Source organism: Hemibagrus wyckioides, linkage group LG15 (assembly GCF_019097595.1).
Source record: "Hemibagrus wyckioides isolate EC202008001 linkage group LG15, SWU_Hwy_1.0, whole genome shotgun sequence".
NCBI lineage: Eukaryota > Metazoa > Chordata > Actinopteri > Siluriformes > Bagridae > Hemibagrus > Hemibagrus wyckioides.
In genome coordinates this window covers 10,387,501-10,404,209 of record NC_080724.1, presented here as the reverse complement: position 1 = coordinate 10,404,209, position 16,709 = coordinate 10,387,501, and the positions used below count along the sequence as shown (strand labels likewise).

The window sequence follows — 16,709 nt, the reverse complement described above, 5'->3', positions numbered from 1 at the left end:
TCCTATTTTTCCCAGACCCACCCCCTGACTACGTCACGTTCCCACTCACAATTATTATCCTCTGACCTTTTTAGCCAAGCCCTTCGTGTTTGACTGCTCTGTTGTACATATTTTCTCTGTAAATATTATACAATATACACGTTCTGTTTTCTCTTGTTTTTGATAAGCTAGGGAACGAGGGAAGCAAAAATACACTTTTTTTCTTTTCTTTTGTGATAAGTTGAGTTGGATTGTGTACAGTTAGAGGGTGTTGTGGCCTATACTGTGGTTAATGCTATATTAAGAAGTCACCATAAGTCACCTAAAAAAGGATTGAGTGTTACTGCAACTGCTGATTATTACATTTCCTACTATATGAAGAACAGGTGCAGGAGCCATCATCAGATTTGAGAATGCCTTTGTGAAATGAGAAACACATACCTGTGATATAAACTGAATTTATTTTGATATGTCAGAGTTCTACATGATATCACACTTGGCGGCCTTGGCATATCGATCATAGTAGCTGAATATGGAATTCTGTGCAAGATATAATAAGTCAATTTAACTAAACATTAGTATGTCACACATTATTTTGGAGAAATAAGATCCGTTTCATGTGTGTAAGAAAAGAAAAAGCAAATACAAAGGTAATAAGTATGAAATCAAAATGATCAGTGTTGTAAAAATGTGGGTGAAAAAAAAACGAGATGAATTGTAGTCAGTCAATTCATTTATATTTGTGTCACAGCGTTGAAGTATTGTATAAAGTTTAGTCATTTTCAATACAAGCAAATAATGATACAGCTAAATGTTTATCTTGCTTTTGTATTAATCACCGTTTTTATCCCATTTTGGAGAATTACGATGCACCAGACATTCATCATCATAAGCACCGCTGTAAAGCACCAGCCCTGGTCCTGGAGAACCTGCTGTCCTGCACATATTAGTGTTCTGCTAGTCCGACACACTCAGTTCAATCGCTTTAATTAGCTGCATAGGTGTGTTGGAAGCAGGGAAAACACTACAATATGCAGGACAGGGCTTAATGTCAGTAACCAGTGGTTACAGGATAACCTCCATGTCATAGGCAATCTTCTTTATCCTTGGACTTGCTCTGTGCAACGCTTCAGAAACATGTGGCTCTTTCTTGTTAGGAACCTGCAGGACGTCAGCATGGAATGAGGTTCTGTCTTCTTGCTGAGGAAAACGGGAATAGTCTTCTTCAAAATGGGAATGCTGCTGTTTATGCTTCTTTTTGACATTTTCCTCCTGTTCGTTTGTAGAACCTGGTTCGAGCTTGATCTTAGTTTTGAGTCCCACATTGCGCCGTGTTTTTGTGCCTTCTTGCTGCTTGAGCACGCGGATGATGCCACTGAGGTTGCCGAGCTGGTGGTCCTGGCAGAAGAGCACGCCACACACGGTGCAACGGTATGCCTCCTCCTTGTCATGGATCAGCTGGTGGCGTTTGCGGTTGTGGTGGGTGGTGAAGGAGCGCTCGCAGCGATCGCAGGGGAACGGCCGCTCCCCCGTGTGCACTCGCTGGTGTTCGTCGTGGTGGCTGCGGCTTAGGAAGCGCTTGCCGCAAACGGCGCATGGAAATGGCCGGTCGCGATCGTGGAACTGCACGTGTCTGGCCAATTGGGCCAGAGACGCAAACGTGTCGCCACACACGCTGCATACGTACTGCCCCAACCCAGCAAGCAGCTCTGGCGCCAGCAGCAAGGGGTCCACCAGCGATTTCAGAGGCTTTTTCACCTGCTTTACTTCAGACTTACGCTGAGCTGCACTGGTTATAGCTATCGGTTCAGCCTCTGACTTGAACCTCATAGACATGGCAGCTAGAAAGACAAAAAACAACAACTAATTATTGAGAATGTACATTTGAAAATAATTCACTGAACAAAATATTCTGCCTTCTCTGTGACCACTGTCCCACTTCTTTTGCATCTCTCTCTGCTCGACAGTGATGTAATCATAGACGGGTAATAAGCAAGCAATAAAGACAAGAAGTTATCATTTCCTATTCAGGATTCATATTCAGGACCATTTTAGCTTGGTCAGGGTTGTGGTGGATATGGCATCTAGGTATACACCCTGGCTGAGACGCATCACAGAACATAGACGCACAAACGTTAACAACTAGGAACAATTTAGGTTTACTAAATCGACGAAACTTGCGAACCTGGAGGAAACCCAGACACATGAAGTACATGAAAGTCCAAACAGAGACTAGCTCGAGCTGAGACTCGCGGTTCCCTGCAGAAGTGAAAGGTGTATTTAAGGAAAAATACATCTCCATCTGTTAATAAATTTCTCATCACTAGTTACGTCATGCAGACGTCACTCAAATAAATTGAGCCCCCAGTTCATTCTATGGTGGCACAGTATTTCTCACACAAACATGTGAAAATGTTTCTGTTTCTCTCTCTCTCATATATACATATATATATGTATGTATGTATGTATATATGTATATATATATATAGAGAGAGAGAGAGAGAGAGAGAGAGCTTGCTTTAGTAGTAAATAACCCAACATAAAACTAGACAGATATAACACTGATCAAACTAAAACCCCCAAACTAACGCGGATAAGCTTTTGCTCAGACTCCACACAACTGACACTGATTTAAGAATAAGAACAAACGAGAAAACAAGCACCAGACCGGAAGATCCCAAAGAAGCACTTCCGGGCGCACACCTTCCTTTGGAAGTGTGTTTATAAAATTCTCGCAGCATTTTTGCACATTTCACAAAAGGTGCAATAGACAGAAACCCAAGAGAAAACCATCGGTAGACCTTTCGGGACATTTCAGTTTAATAAATGAATGCATTTATTTTTTTTCTTTCTTCACAGGACCAGAGCACGTGCTACAAACAAAATGCACATCACTTAACATTACATAATGCAACTGCAAACTTCGCTTAGATATGTTTTTCCTAAGCATGATTATATAATGCATTTTTTTAAAAAAGTGTTTAAACCTTTGCAACAGCAACGTGTCCAACAATGAACAAAGCCATGCTCACCTCCTGGAAACAGCCGAAGAGAAATCTAGAGAATGTTTTTGCACACAGCTGTTTTCTTCTTCCTCCGACAGGAATATTGCTCAAAGAAAACAAATTTTAAAAAACCCCCGCAGAGTCCAGGTTTTCTGCGTGTTTTGAGGCACTGGGACACTTTTCTCTTGCTATTCTGTTAGCTCGGATACTTAGGAAGAAGCTAAAAGGCGAACAAACTTTCCCGCGGCTGACTTCTTAAAACGTGCACGCGGCTACATGACAGGAAGCACTGTATGGGGAAAAACTGTAACGGCTTCCTGTAACTATATCTCATTAACGACGATGTCTTGTATATTTATTACGTACATAATGTTCGGGGAGAAAAATAAAAAAAACAAGCAATAGTATCCTCTCCACTCGCGCCAGGCGCCCCTTAAGCATTTCGCCACTTCCGGTTTGGGCGGGGCCTACACGTAAACATGTTTTCCAACATACCCTCATTCACTTTAATCCCAATTGATTCTTGAGTCCTAAATCATAAATGAGTTAAAAGATAAACATGTTTATTTTAGGCAGCACTTCATCAACACACCAGTCGGTATTTCAGAGCTTTTTCTACCTGTCCCTTAAAGCTGTGAACATCAACATGATATATCAAGAAAAACACAAAGGATATAGAACAAATATGTATACTAAACATTTTTTCTCCATTTTAATTTTTTCTACTTGTGTGGAGTGTGGTCTTGGGGACTTGGGGCTGTTCAATGCCAGAATGGCTTGCTGCTGTTCAAAAACCTTCTGATTTTGTCTTTATATGTGTAAATAATACTATGGATTTTATGAAATAGTTTAATATTTAAAAGGAATAATAAACCTACCATTCCGAGGTATCAGATATCTCCTAATCCATCTACCATTCAGAGGCATCAGATATCTCTTAACTATCCAGCTCTCCTTTATATCATCTCACAATATCTCATCGTCCTGGTTAATGTTAGCAAGCTCGCTTCGCTCTTCTCCATGTTTAGCTAGTTTGCTAAACTAATGTCAGGATTGTTTTAACTGGCAAGGATGTGGTATATAATCAGTCAAGCTCTTCAACAATCCATCGGTCTGACATCCTGTCTCAAAATATCATGGTTCTCAAGCTATTTCATGGGAGAATTTTAAGCCTGGTAAAAATGTACACTATTAAAATTGTGTTCTCTATCTGTGAACGTTTGCCTCTGTAGGGTGGAGTGTTTACGTTTCAAACTATAACTGAAACATATCTGTTTAATATTATAGCATTCGTTTACAAACTTCTTGTAAGCGGAAACATCATTTTATGATTACAAATCCATACAATTTAGGAATTTTATGGTGATTCTATATGAATTTCTTCTGCCAATTAAAAGTATTTCATGTATTCCTTCTCATTGTGCATAATCAATGTGTGGCACAGTGTTTTAGCCACTAGCATCGCTTTCTCACAGCTCTAGGGTCCATACATCAATCTCGAACTCAGGTTACTGTCTGTGTGGATTATTTCATGTTCCTTGTGCCATGTAGGTTTCCTCCAGGTTCTCCATTTTCCTTGCACTTCCCCAAAACATCAAGATCAGTGATGGTAAATTGTGTGTGAGGGAGTGTGGACATGGGTAGTGCACACATAATAAAATGTCACTTTTATTTTCCTTCACTGGACAATGAATCAATTCACACAATAAACTCCACACTTTTAGCATCACTATATACAGCTGTTTATTTTCTCCAAACATGTCTTTTACTACATACAAAGCACAAAATAGAAGTTAAAATGAAGCGACTTTCGGGAAAGTAGCAGAGTCATCAACACAAAATGGACAGGACAAAATCTAGGGAAATATGGCATTACTAACTGATTCGCAGATGAACAATGATCTTTACAACGTTAAGCTGAGGCCTAGCGGTTCAAGACTGCATATTATTGGACATGAGCTCTGTATGAGTGTTTTAGCTTAATGTCGAGTAGTTTGGGATTGTAGATATACATGAGATGAGATTACATGGTTGCACTTATATGAGTTAGCTTTACAGGCATCAGAAAAAAAGTGAGAGTTGTGAACCTTTTTGGATTTCCCCCTGGATTTCTGCAGAAACACATTCTAAAATGTGGTTCAAAATCTTCCTCTTTTCCTAGGAGGAAATAAATAAATTGCATATATTTTTTAAACTTAATAGAGAAGTTAAAACTAAAGGTCAGTGATGGTGACGCATGTGCATGTGAACCCTTATATTTAGAAATTGTGGGAACCTCAGATTCAACCGATGCTTTTTGTTGCTCATCGATCCTACACTGTTTTTGAGGACATGAACATCTTTTACTATTGAATATTTTAAGATTTAAAATGCACTATATGACCTATGTATACATACAACCTGTATTTAAGCAGGACTGTGATCAAGACTTGCTCGATCTTTTTGTTTTGCTGTAGAACTTTCAGATAACACGTTTCCTTGTTTCGTATAGTCACCGCTCTTATCCAAAGTTACTTACAAGGTAGGCTCGGGAAAACCCAAGCATTTGTGGGTTACACACCTCTCTTGAAATCATATCAATGGCTTTCTGGCAGATCTGGTCAATTATCTGAACCAAACCTTGATCGCTCAGCTCCATTTGTCAAGGCACAATGTGGTCTAAACCTCCACTCAACACTTCTGTTCTTCTCAAGGGCTTCTCATCACCTGTTTCCGTGTTCTGAAGATATTTGCAGGAATCTCAGTTCTTCTCATTATTTGTAAATGATACAGCTGCAATATTCATTGGGAATTCATTCAGAATTTTTGTCTTTAATTTTAAATTTCAGCATCAATCTGCTATTTTTTTGGCCAGGCATTCATCCATCTGGTTACATTTTAATCATCTTTATTATGGTTCACATACACCCCCCCCCCATCAATGACCTTGATTATTTAATAATTCCTTAACCACACATTTTAGAGCCATTCCTGGAGAATCCAGCGAATTCCAAAGTGTTCCAAAGTGAAGCTGTATTTTGGAAAGCTAGGAATGGTCCACTAAAATCCACATCACCCACAACTGGTCCAGGTGGAACTCAAAAGTCAGGCATTTCCCTCTCAGAGTAATTAGGAAATCCAGGAAACGGTTCACTTCGACATGCTGGTTATACACACTCTGAATAAAACACAGTGCTAAACTGTACTTTTGATCATCACTTGGCTGGTAGTGTGCATCTTTAGTGTGTATCAGCACACTATAATATAGTAATGTTGATAGAGATTAACAGGATCACGTCTGTATCTATAATTAGCTTTTTTGAGTACTTAATACAAAGGTACACATATAAAAGGTGTACCTTTAAGGATACAAGTACAGTGACAAGGAAAAGTACAGTTTAATAGACTTTTTTCTGAAAGTGTATGAGCTAGGATCTTGAGTCTGACAAATCGGACGTTTCCTTGAATTTCTGAATGCTGAGAGTTTATTACAAATCTGGACGGTTCAGTGTGGCAGTAGGCACTAGTTTATTGTATGTACAGTTCTGTGTCCTGTACACATGCTGATGCAAAAAGGTCGAGGGAAAAACCTGACCAGTCAGAGCCCACCTGAATCGCCAGTGAATCGGTCTCAGACAGAAGTGGGTCAAGCTCCGCACTAAAACACGCGATTGATGTGACATTTCCAACAATGTACATATGACCACATCCTGAAAAAGTGCTACAACAGTAATACAAATATATATGGTTTTGTTTATGTCTCTGTATGTTTATCATTTTGAAGCCTGAGTCGTAAAAATCACGATTAATCCGATGTGCGGCAAGTTTTACAAATTGCATATCTGATCTTGGTTGCATCATGAACGCATGGTATTTCTTATTGGCAGCATGAATATGAGTAAGTAAGAAAACCTTTGAACAATTTCTATATATTGTTTTGACTATTCTACTTAAAAATGATAATAAAACCATGCTCAGCTTTGTACCTGAGAGAATGCACATGCAGCTGTACAATATACAGTGTATGTATGTATATATATATATATCTATATATCTATCTATCTATCTATCTATATATATATATATATATATATATATATATATATATATATATATATATATATATGTGTGTATGTGTGTGTGTGTGTGTGTGTGTGTGTGATGTATCAGACAGACCTAATGCACACAGCTTTGAGGAAAATAAGTTGAAAATGTAAAAAAAGACCAAAAGAAAGTAAGGCAGCTGACTCCAGGTCTTTCCACATGTCTGTCTGAGACGAGTGTGTGGATCTGCAGCTTTCCTTCGTAAGCTTTCCTTCCCGAGTTTTGGCTCTGGACCCATTGCTGTTTCCTTTAGGATTCATCGATACCAATGCTTAGTATTATTAATACAATTGTGGACGGGTTTAAATACCAGCCATGGACAGCACACGTATATGACAAGCATCAGAGATGATGTGAAGAGCTGGGTTTTGTTCTGAATTCCTCGTTGTCAAGGAACGATGGCTGACTTTCAAAAACATTATATTTGCTTTTTTTTTCAGCTAGCCAGCGTTTGCCAATGTGGCGCTCATGAAATGTCCACGTGTGTCACGACACTCTGTGTATCACCTGGTATCGGATAATGACATTAAAGCAAATTCTACATTTATGAGACACACAATACAAGCATTGATAGCGATGCATCAGTATAAAACCATAATCTAGACTCAACCAGGTCTACAGAACTATAGAGCCCTCAACATTTTGTACTCCCCAATTCTAGAACCCGCAAAGAAGAATAGTTCTAGAACAATCGGCTGGGAATTCCACGAACTCTAGAGACAGTGGTTCCAGTCTTTCTCTGGAGTGCAGGTTTATATGTTTAATGAAACACAATAGCAGAACCTTTTTTTGGACCTGGCCTGCACTTTTTCTTGCATTAGGACTCACCACTTTAACCCTGACACTCTCCTATGTGGGAGCGTCAACACTAAGGCTTAGTGTAAACACTAAGGCTTTGGGTTTTAGGCACACAGAGGTACTGTAACTGAGCTAGCGTGTACATGTCCAAAAAATAAAAAATAAGAAATCTGATCAGATGCAGATAAAAGAGAACAATCGTAATGACACGATTCCAAAGACGGATAGAGAGAGAGAAAGAGAGAGCGAGCGAGAGAGAGAGAAAGAAAGAGAGAGACGTAAACATGAGCATGTTACAGGCAAGACTGCTGATAGGTGGTTGTTGTGTGTGCATGTGTGTGTATGTGTGTGTATGTGTGAAAACCAACATTTTACGGAGGTAGCAGAGGAGGATTGAACCAGCAAGGAAGCCTCCAAAAAGGAGAGCAGCAATGCCATGACGACCGAATGAATCCGTCAAGGTGTGAGTGAACGATAAATACAATCAGAGTAAGTTTGGTAGACATGAGGTTTGAAATGTTTCCTTGCTTTTCTGCTTAACTGCATAACCGAACACAAGGCGATATCTGTCTTAGCTCTACGTACATGCTAGCAGACGACAAGTCTGGCTGTCCTGTGATCCGACGAGAAACGGAATACAAGTTATATAATGCATGAATCGCTGGTGGTTTAATTCAAATGTCACATACTGGGTTTTGTGCTTCAAGCTTCGTTTACACTGACCGAAGACACCGACGATCTCTAATACGTCTTTATTTTGCTTCATAATGTCTCTCTAGACATTTAATATGAGATTTTAAATGACCGTTTAAGAAAAATGGTATTTATAATTAATAAATAAATTGCAGTATATAAATGAATTCTTGGAATTGTTCTAGCCAGTCGAGTCATTTGTATTTGCCACGTTATCATGTTATATCAAATTTGCATAGAATTGAGAAAACCTCAATTTAAAATCTCATGCTGTCACCCTGTTGCTAAAATCACAAAGAGAAAACGAACGTTTGTCTGTCGCTTGCTAGCATGAACGTAGGGTTATATAACAGAATGTGTGATTAGAGAGAAACAGACAGACGGAGCAGCGTGGAGAAACCGTTCAAGCCGGCGCCCAGACCCTTTAACCACCTGAAAGAAACGTTTCCCCAGAGGCTGCAAAGCAGTAACACCAGAGACACTGAGCTTAAACACGTCGTCCATTTAGAGGACGCAGCACATCGTTCGCAGAAACATGCAAATAGCCTAGCTAGCACAATTAGCATAGTCGGTTTGGTTGTCGATGCTTCGCCAGTTGGCACCAGAGAAAGCTAATACTGACTGCGAGTAGCGTTCGAGTAGTTAAATGAGTCTCTGAATTCACACGGCGAAACACCAGCTGAAAAACTGTTTGCATTGCCAAGCTATACAGAGAATGTAAGGAAACAGGGTTTAGTCAACTGGCAGAAGGTGGAGCACCTCCTTAACTATAGGCTTGAGGTAAACAGTCCAGCATTTAAGTTGGAGAGGAATAAATAAGAAAGAGATTAGTGTGTGTGTTTGAGTTTGTGTGTGTGTTTGAATTCTTTTAAATAAAAAAAATTAAAAAAAACACAATCGTGTACTGAATACATGTGCGGATGGGAGAGGTAGATCATTTTGGTTAAAAACGGCACCTGTCGGCGTGTCTCCATAAACCCTAAAACAACCAGATTTCCGAGTCCTCTGCTCTCTTCGTCTGCTCTGACCAAACCACTAGACGCAACTCAAGCAGATTTCTTTCTCAGTTTCTAATTCTACACCACGTTATGGACAGGTTAGCTTGTACAATCCAGCGAAACCTTAAAATCTGTTCGATCGATGAACCCTTTCTCTTCCTAGCCCCATTTCACTCATATAATAATAACAACAACAACCAGTCTTGTTAGCATATGAACGTAGAAGCCAGTAATTCAGTAATGAACCCTAACCCCTTCCTCTAGCTTATGACGATTCTGAAAGGAATAGCGTACAAATGGTGACGCTCAAAAAAGGTTCTCAATGCTGACACACACACACACACGTCGGGTTTTGCTTTCAGGTGCTTCACCAGTAAATACCGCAGCCAAACTATTAAAGGTATGGCCTGTGATTTTGAAATGTGAACAATTCTGCTTCATGGACCACCAAAGAGCTCAAGATTTCTACATGTCTGCTTTCTTAACTTGCCGGGTAACAATCATTCAGACGTTCTAGTATAAGGAGCTTGGGGTCGTTACTTTTTGGAGGAAATACTGAAAACCAGACCTTCAAAATACCTTGATTCAGCGAACTTCAAACAAAATCACGAACTACACCTTTAAAAAATAAGCAGGGGGAAACCCTCGTGTGCCAGATGCATACGTTTTGGATCCGTTCTTAGGGTGCTTTCTCACTTAGCTTTTTTTCCTCCACATTTTAAATGTAGCGCAAGAAATGAGATGCTTTCGAAGAAAGTGTTTTGCTCACTACAGAGGTTAAACATTTCAAAATTGAGTGCTGTTTTTTTTCCTGACCAAGCAGGTCGCAAGAAAATGCTGGTGAAAAACTATTCTTGTTATTGAGCAAATACAAGTAAAGAATGCAAGACATGCTCTAAAACACTTCATTTCTCTTCAGCAATTTGCTAACGATTACAATTTTAGCACTTTTTATCCATTTACAGGTAAGTTAATTCCTTCTGGTATAACAGCTATAACCAGTTGGCCTTATTATTCGACTTAATAAGACAAAAAAAATCTTTTTGTCATGTTAGCAAGAAACAGTTTAGGGTATAATGATAGAAATCCCTATGAATTATGGGTTTTTATGGTGGGGGAAAAAAACATGCAAAGTGTGAAAGCACCCTTGAGCTTAGATTAACTCTTCCCTGCTGAAACCATGGTGAATATAGTCCTGAAAATTTGTGTGTGTGTGTGTGTATATGTGTGTGTGTGTGTTTCCCTTGTTCAGTATCTGAGAGAATTATCCCGGCTGTTCGTGAGTTCTGTAAGTCTACAGAGGCAACGAGGCCGGGTCTGAAAAGGTGAAAGATGTCTGTACGTAGAAACAGCAGCCATTTCGGTGTATATCCTTTCACAGCGCTGGATGACAAAGCACATGCTCCTTTAGTCATTACAAAGAATCCGGGATTTAAGCTTAAATTTCTAGATAGTAGAATGTACACAGTACGTGTGGATTAATCCAGTCCACTAGATGGCGCTGACGTCCCAATGTCTCAGTGTCAGTCAAGGGAGTCAGGTGCGTGTCCATCTCCGCAAACAATCCACACCAAAGCTCCTGGTTGTACCTCACAAAGAACAAAACGTTCCAGTCGCAGAACATCACAGCTACTTCGTTCCAGCTTTGCATTCTCGTGAAACAGTTTTTAAACACAAAAGATTTCCGGACAGAGGAGCTGGAGAAAAAATAATCACAGCTCCGTCCTGTAGCAGCCAGACACCATCATTCCTCCTGTTTCCGTTTATTCCACAGAGCAGTTAAAGCTTCGAAGAGTCTCACACATGAGGCAACGGTATTACGGCAGAAGTATAGGCGTAAAAGGAGGCGTGCGGGTGTAACGGTATATTTTTTTAGTATAGATATACACATGGGGGCTTTACGGTCAGTCTACGTCCCCGCTGATTGACTGGTTTCAGGCAGCATTCGTGGTGAGGACAGAAGTGATGTTCCTGTCTCTTCCCCAAAAGAGTTCTGAGAGTTCTAGCAAGGCTTTGTGCAGCAGCAAGACTATGGTTTGAGATGTCTTGTTGAAAAAAAAACAACAAAAAAACAAAACAAACAAACAAAAAAAACAACAACAGATCTCTTGATTTGGGATATCTGGTTGTCCACATGTGTACAAAACTGAACCATAATAATAAGAACGATCATAATGATTAAAGTAAGAGCAAATGATGAATTCACACCTAACATCGTGAATAGATAAAGTCGTGAAAGCTTATTGTCACCTCAGAGAGACGAAGAAGAAAAAAACAAAACAAAAACAAGAGCGCAAATAATAGGAAAATATCATATTTGCATATTTCTCCCAAGCGTCTTTTGAACTAATGAATCATCTTAGTACTTGCCTATGCTTGTTTTCATTAGACTTAATATGTACAGGAATAATAAAAGTGGTATTTACAATGTACGACCACAAGAGAGTGGCACAAATCCGTAAACTGGCGTGCCATAATAATACTTCAATAATGTAAACTAAGGATTAGCTCTCTGTGTATTCCCTAATCGAACTGATTGACAGACCTGACACATGGCGAATAAAAAAAAATTTAAAAAAGTATCGCAACATCATTTTTTTTAGAGTCTTTGCCCTGTATGCTTTTAAAGTGGCCATGACATCACATTAGGGTGGTTTTTATTTTACTTTTTTTTTTTTACTGGTCTTAGTGTTATAGACAGTACACTAAGTACAAAAGAAACGTCTATTTCATTTATTTCAAATACATCGATTCCACGTGACTGAATTGAGAAAACATAAAAACAAATCGTTTTCATTCATCCAACATGATTTGAGTGTGGATTTTGTGAATACGTTCAAAGCGCGAGCTCATACCTGAGCTGGGACTTGAACCCATGACGTTAGCGTTATATAACAAGCACGTGACTGCTAAACTATTTCCACGACAAATGCCATACGTCGTACTTATAGTCATACTACGTAACGTCACAGTGACACTATAGTATTGAACAGAACAGGTTAATATGTTATGTTAATACTATGTGAATTAATCACGTTCACTCTGCATCATTTCTTGAGAAACGTAAAATGTTTAGCTAAACTATATATAATATCTCAAAACAAATGAACAACGTTCATTTTTTTGATGACTCATCCTGTACTACTATCAATTAAATACTTCCTAGAAGCTATATGTCCCACCCCTGGAGGATCGGGCATGTCTTTCTCTACAGTAGCAGCTCTTTAGCAGCAAACCTGGTTAGTCTGTGAGGTTTTTAACTTTGTGTCATTCTACACACTATTCCCTTTTCAAAGCGAAAAAAGAGAGAAGTGGTTGGTGTTTATTCTTTTTTTTGACGAAGGTGGAATTTATGGGGGAAATAAAATCGGAAGTCAGCAGTTATTTGATGGCTGACGACCTTGTACAAGGTGAGGTACAAGGTGAGTTTAAAAGGCTAACCTCTTCACTTCACTGTTCTCCATATTTAGCTATTTTGCCAAGAGACTATGAAGTTTGTATAGATGTAGCAGGCGTGTGTATCGACGCTATTGGCTAGTGTGTAAATCAGTCAAGACCTTCAAATCACCCTGACTTTCTGTTTCGAAATGAATTCCGGAATGGAATCATGAGTCGAATCATGGCTTTTTTTTTTTTTATACAAAGAAACAAAATCACATCAGGGCAAATTGGAGTTTTTCCTAAAAATTATCTTTGAAATTGAAACAATATCTAAAATAATATTTGAAGAAAATTTCATTAAAATGACAGACTTTCTTTAAAAAACAAAAGTCTACAATCCTTTGGCACTTTTGTGTTGATTATGAACAGTCTAGCGATGGACAGTGCTTGAAAGTAACCAATCACACAACTGTCAATAACTAGATCATGGTAATTAGCCTGTTATTAGCAGATTATCGCTTGTGTGTACTGGTGGGCTCGCTCTCTTGTGGTCATTAAATATCTTATCTATACAAACATCAAAAATAAATCGCCCCTGCACTTCATTCAGTGTATGTGCCTGCTTGTTAGTGTCCTTTTCTTTCATATACACAACAAAACACATCTTTCCGCACAAGCACGCACACACACTCGCTCAAACCAAAGAGGCCTGCTAGTCCTATTTTACAATGCTCAGCCGTATGCTTCGATTTAGTAGAAAGTATCTCTCTTAAATATAGATATTAGCTTATACTTATATTTCTGTTCATATATATGCATAAAGTACATTCTTAATATTCCCTTTAGCTTCCCATACTCTGGACTTAAACATGTGTGACCCTCCATACCCACACACACACACACACACACACACACATCTCTACAAATTTCCCAAAACGGGATACCAGACATCCCCTGGCACACTCCTGCCCTGGAGACACAAACGTACACTCTCTCTCTCTCTCTTTCTCTCTCTCACACACACACACACACACACACACATGCACACACACACACACATGCACACACAGTCTGCTGTAATAGTACTCCTCCAGATGTCCTCTGGTCCACCTCTGCCCCATGTTCTTGACCTCCCCCCTCCCTCCTCCCTCATGCCCCTGCGCTGGACTGGCACTGTGGGACACCTCTACATCCTGGCCGCTAGGACACCTCACTCCCAAACACCTCAAGCACGAGCGGTGTGAGCTGCATGCTGTGCTCGGGCTGGAAGGACAGCGAGCGGTACTGCTTGGAGTGCTCCTCGTTCAGGCTGCGCAGGTCAGCCAGCTTCTGGATCATCTTGGCGTAGAGCAGCCGGCCACCCGGGTGATTCACACGGATATACGCCTGCAGTGTCTCACACAAACGCTCCTGCATCGACTCAATACGGACGTGGTCCTGCACGCCGGGACGATCTGAGTGGAAGTACAGAGCGAGAGAGAGAGAGAGTGATAGAGAGTAAGAAACGGAGGTAGAAGGTCAGAGAAAGAGAGAGAGAGTGAGAGAGAGAAGACAGACAGAGTGACAAAGACAATGTGAGAGTGAGAGAGAGAGAGAGAGGGAGGGATGGAGGGAGCAAGGGAAAGGAAAGGAAAGGACAGGAAAGGAAAGGAAAGGAAAGGAAAGGAAAGAAGGAGGGAGGGAGGGAGAAAGGGAGGGAGGGAGGAAGGGAGATAGGAAGAAAGGAAAGGAAAGGAAAGGAAAGGAAAGGAAAGGAAAGGAGGGATGTTAAATAGGAATGAATGATGAAAAAGTGGGAAAAACAGACAGAGACAGACAGACAGACAGACAGACAGACAGACAGACAGACAGATAGATAGATAGATAGATAGATAGATAGATAGATAGATAGATAGATAGATAGATAGATAGATAGATAGATAGATAGATAGATAGATAGAAACGCACCTGGAGATAGGAGACAGATGGCCATTAGCAGCACGTGTTCCTCTTCATGCATGTTGAGTTTTTTCAGCCCCACCTGAAACTTCACAAGCGGCTCCAGCAGCTCCAGAGTGTGACCAGCTGCAGTGCAAACACACACACACACAAACACACACACACACAGGACACGTGTCTCAAACATGACGTTATTCTACACTAATAAAAATGGAAATGTGTGTTAGGAGCTGCTAATAACATCAATAACAGCAGTGAATAAGACGAGTCCTGCATACATCACACCTAATAACACCAACATAATCACCTGTAATGATAAAAACACTCAGGCACACACGTTACCCTGATCTCAGCAAAGGAACTGACACCGAAAATAAATGTGGGAAAGATAAAAGAGAACAAACAGGATAAAAGGAAGGAAGGAAGGAAGGAAGAAAGAAAGAAAGAAAGAAAGAAAGAAAGAAAGAAAGAAAGAAAGAAAGAAAGAAAGAAAGAGAAAGAGAGAAAGAAAGAAAGAAAGAAAGAAAGAAAGAAAGAAAGAAAGAAAGAAAGAAAGAAAGAATATGTTGTATATGAATATGAAATGCCAGGGTGTGTAAGTGATCATGTTGATGGACTCTGTGGACAGTGTGGACTGTGTAGCAGTGTGGACTGTGTGGATTGTGTAGACAGTGTGGCAGTGTGGACTGTGTAGACTGTGTAGACTGTGTAGACTGTGTGGATTGTGTGGATTGTGTGGCAGTGTAGACTGTGTAGACTGTGTGGATTGTGTGGACAGTGTGGCAGTGTGGACTGTGTAGACTGTGTAGACTGTGTGGATTGTGTGGATTGTGTGGCAGTGTAGACTGTGTAGACTGTGTGGATTGTGTGGACAGTGTGGCAGTGTAGACTGTGTGGATTGTGTGGCAGTGTAGACTGTGTAGACTGTGTGGATTGTGTGGACAGTGTGGCAGTGTAGACTGTGTAGACGGTGTAGACTGTGTGGATTGAGTGGACAGTGTGGCAGTGTGGACTGTGTAGACTGTGTGGATTGTGTGGACAGTGTGGCAGTGTAGACTGTGTAGACTGTGTAGACTGTATGGATTGTGTGGACAGTGTGGCAGTGTAGACTGTGTGGATTGTGTGGACAGTGTGGCAGTGTAGACTGTGTGGATTGTGTGGACAGTGTGGCAGTGTAGACTGTGTGGATTGTGTGGCAGTGTAGACTGTGTGGATTGTGTGGACAGTGTAGACTGTGTGGATTGTGTGGACAGTGTGGCAGTGTAGACTGTGTGGATTGTGTGGACAGTGTGGCAGTGTAGACTGTGTGGATTGTGTGGACTAGGTTCTCTCACCCTTGGTGACGTCATTAATACAGTATTTAAAGTCGGGTCCTCCACAGCTCCAGCTCATGTCGTCCAAACTGAAGGACTGGTTGGAGCGCAACATGATGATCTCGATAGCACTGGACTTCAGTAGAGCAATCTGATCTTCTGCAGTCAGATCCCTGAGAGAGACAGAGAGAGAGAGATGAAATGTGAGATAGATACAGGGGAAAACAGAGAGGAAAAAGGAGAGACAGAAACAAATAGGGACAAGAGAGAGAGAGAGAGAGATACAAACAGGCACAAAGAAAGAGAATGAAAGACAAACATTGAGAGAAAGGAGATGGAAAAAGGAGAGAGAGAGAGAGAGAGAGATAGAGAGATAGAGAGAGAGAGCACAAGGAGGAAGGAGGAAGAGAGAGAAAAGAGAGTCAGACATAGATACACAGAATATATAAAGAATGAGAGCGAGAGATAGATGAGAGAGGAAGAGAGAGAGACAGAAAGAAGGTTCCAGAGAGGGAAAGATA

At 40.4% G+C, this 16,709-nt stretch overlaps 2 protein-coding genes across 4 annotated transcripts in view; both read right to left on the bottom strand.

Moving 5' to 3' along the window:
- Positions 1–426: 426 nt before the first annotated feature.
- Positions 427–3,463, bottom strand: LOC131365482 (gastrula zinc finger protein XlCGF44.2-like). Its single transcript, XM_058409036.1, has 2 exons — positions 3,012–3,463; positions 427–1,820 (listed from the first exon to the last, which is right to left on the bottom strand). Exon 2 carries the CDS (start codon positions 1,813–1,815, stop codon positions 1,045–1,047), a length of 771 nt encoding a protein of 256 aa, XP_058265019.1. The 5' UTR covers positions 1,816–1,820; positions 3,012–3,463; the 3' UTR covers positions 427–1,044.
- Positions 3,464–4,709: 1,246 nt separating this feature from the next.
- vdra (vitamin D receptor a) overlaps positions 4,710–16,709 on the bottom strand; it is a 76,164-nt gene continuing 64,164 nt past the window's right edge. For all 3 annotated transcript variants that reach the window (XM_058409035.1, XM_058409034.1, XM_058409033.1), the window contains 3 exons: positions 16,210–16,361; positions 14,885–15,001; positions 4,710–14,391 (listed from right to left, as the gene is read on the bottom strand). In XM_058409035.1, coding sequence (XP_058265018.1) covers positions 14,138–14,391; positions 14,885–15,001; positions 16,210–16,361 — 523 coding nt within the window. In that variant the 3' untranslated portion in view covers positions 4,710–14,137. The remainder of the gene's footprint in view (positions 14,392–14,884; positions 15,002–16,209; positions 16,362–16,709) is intronic.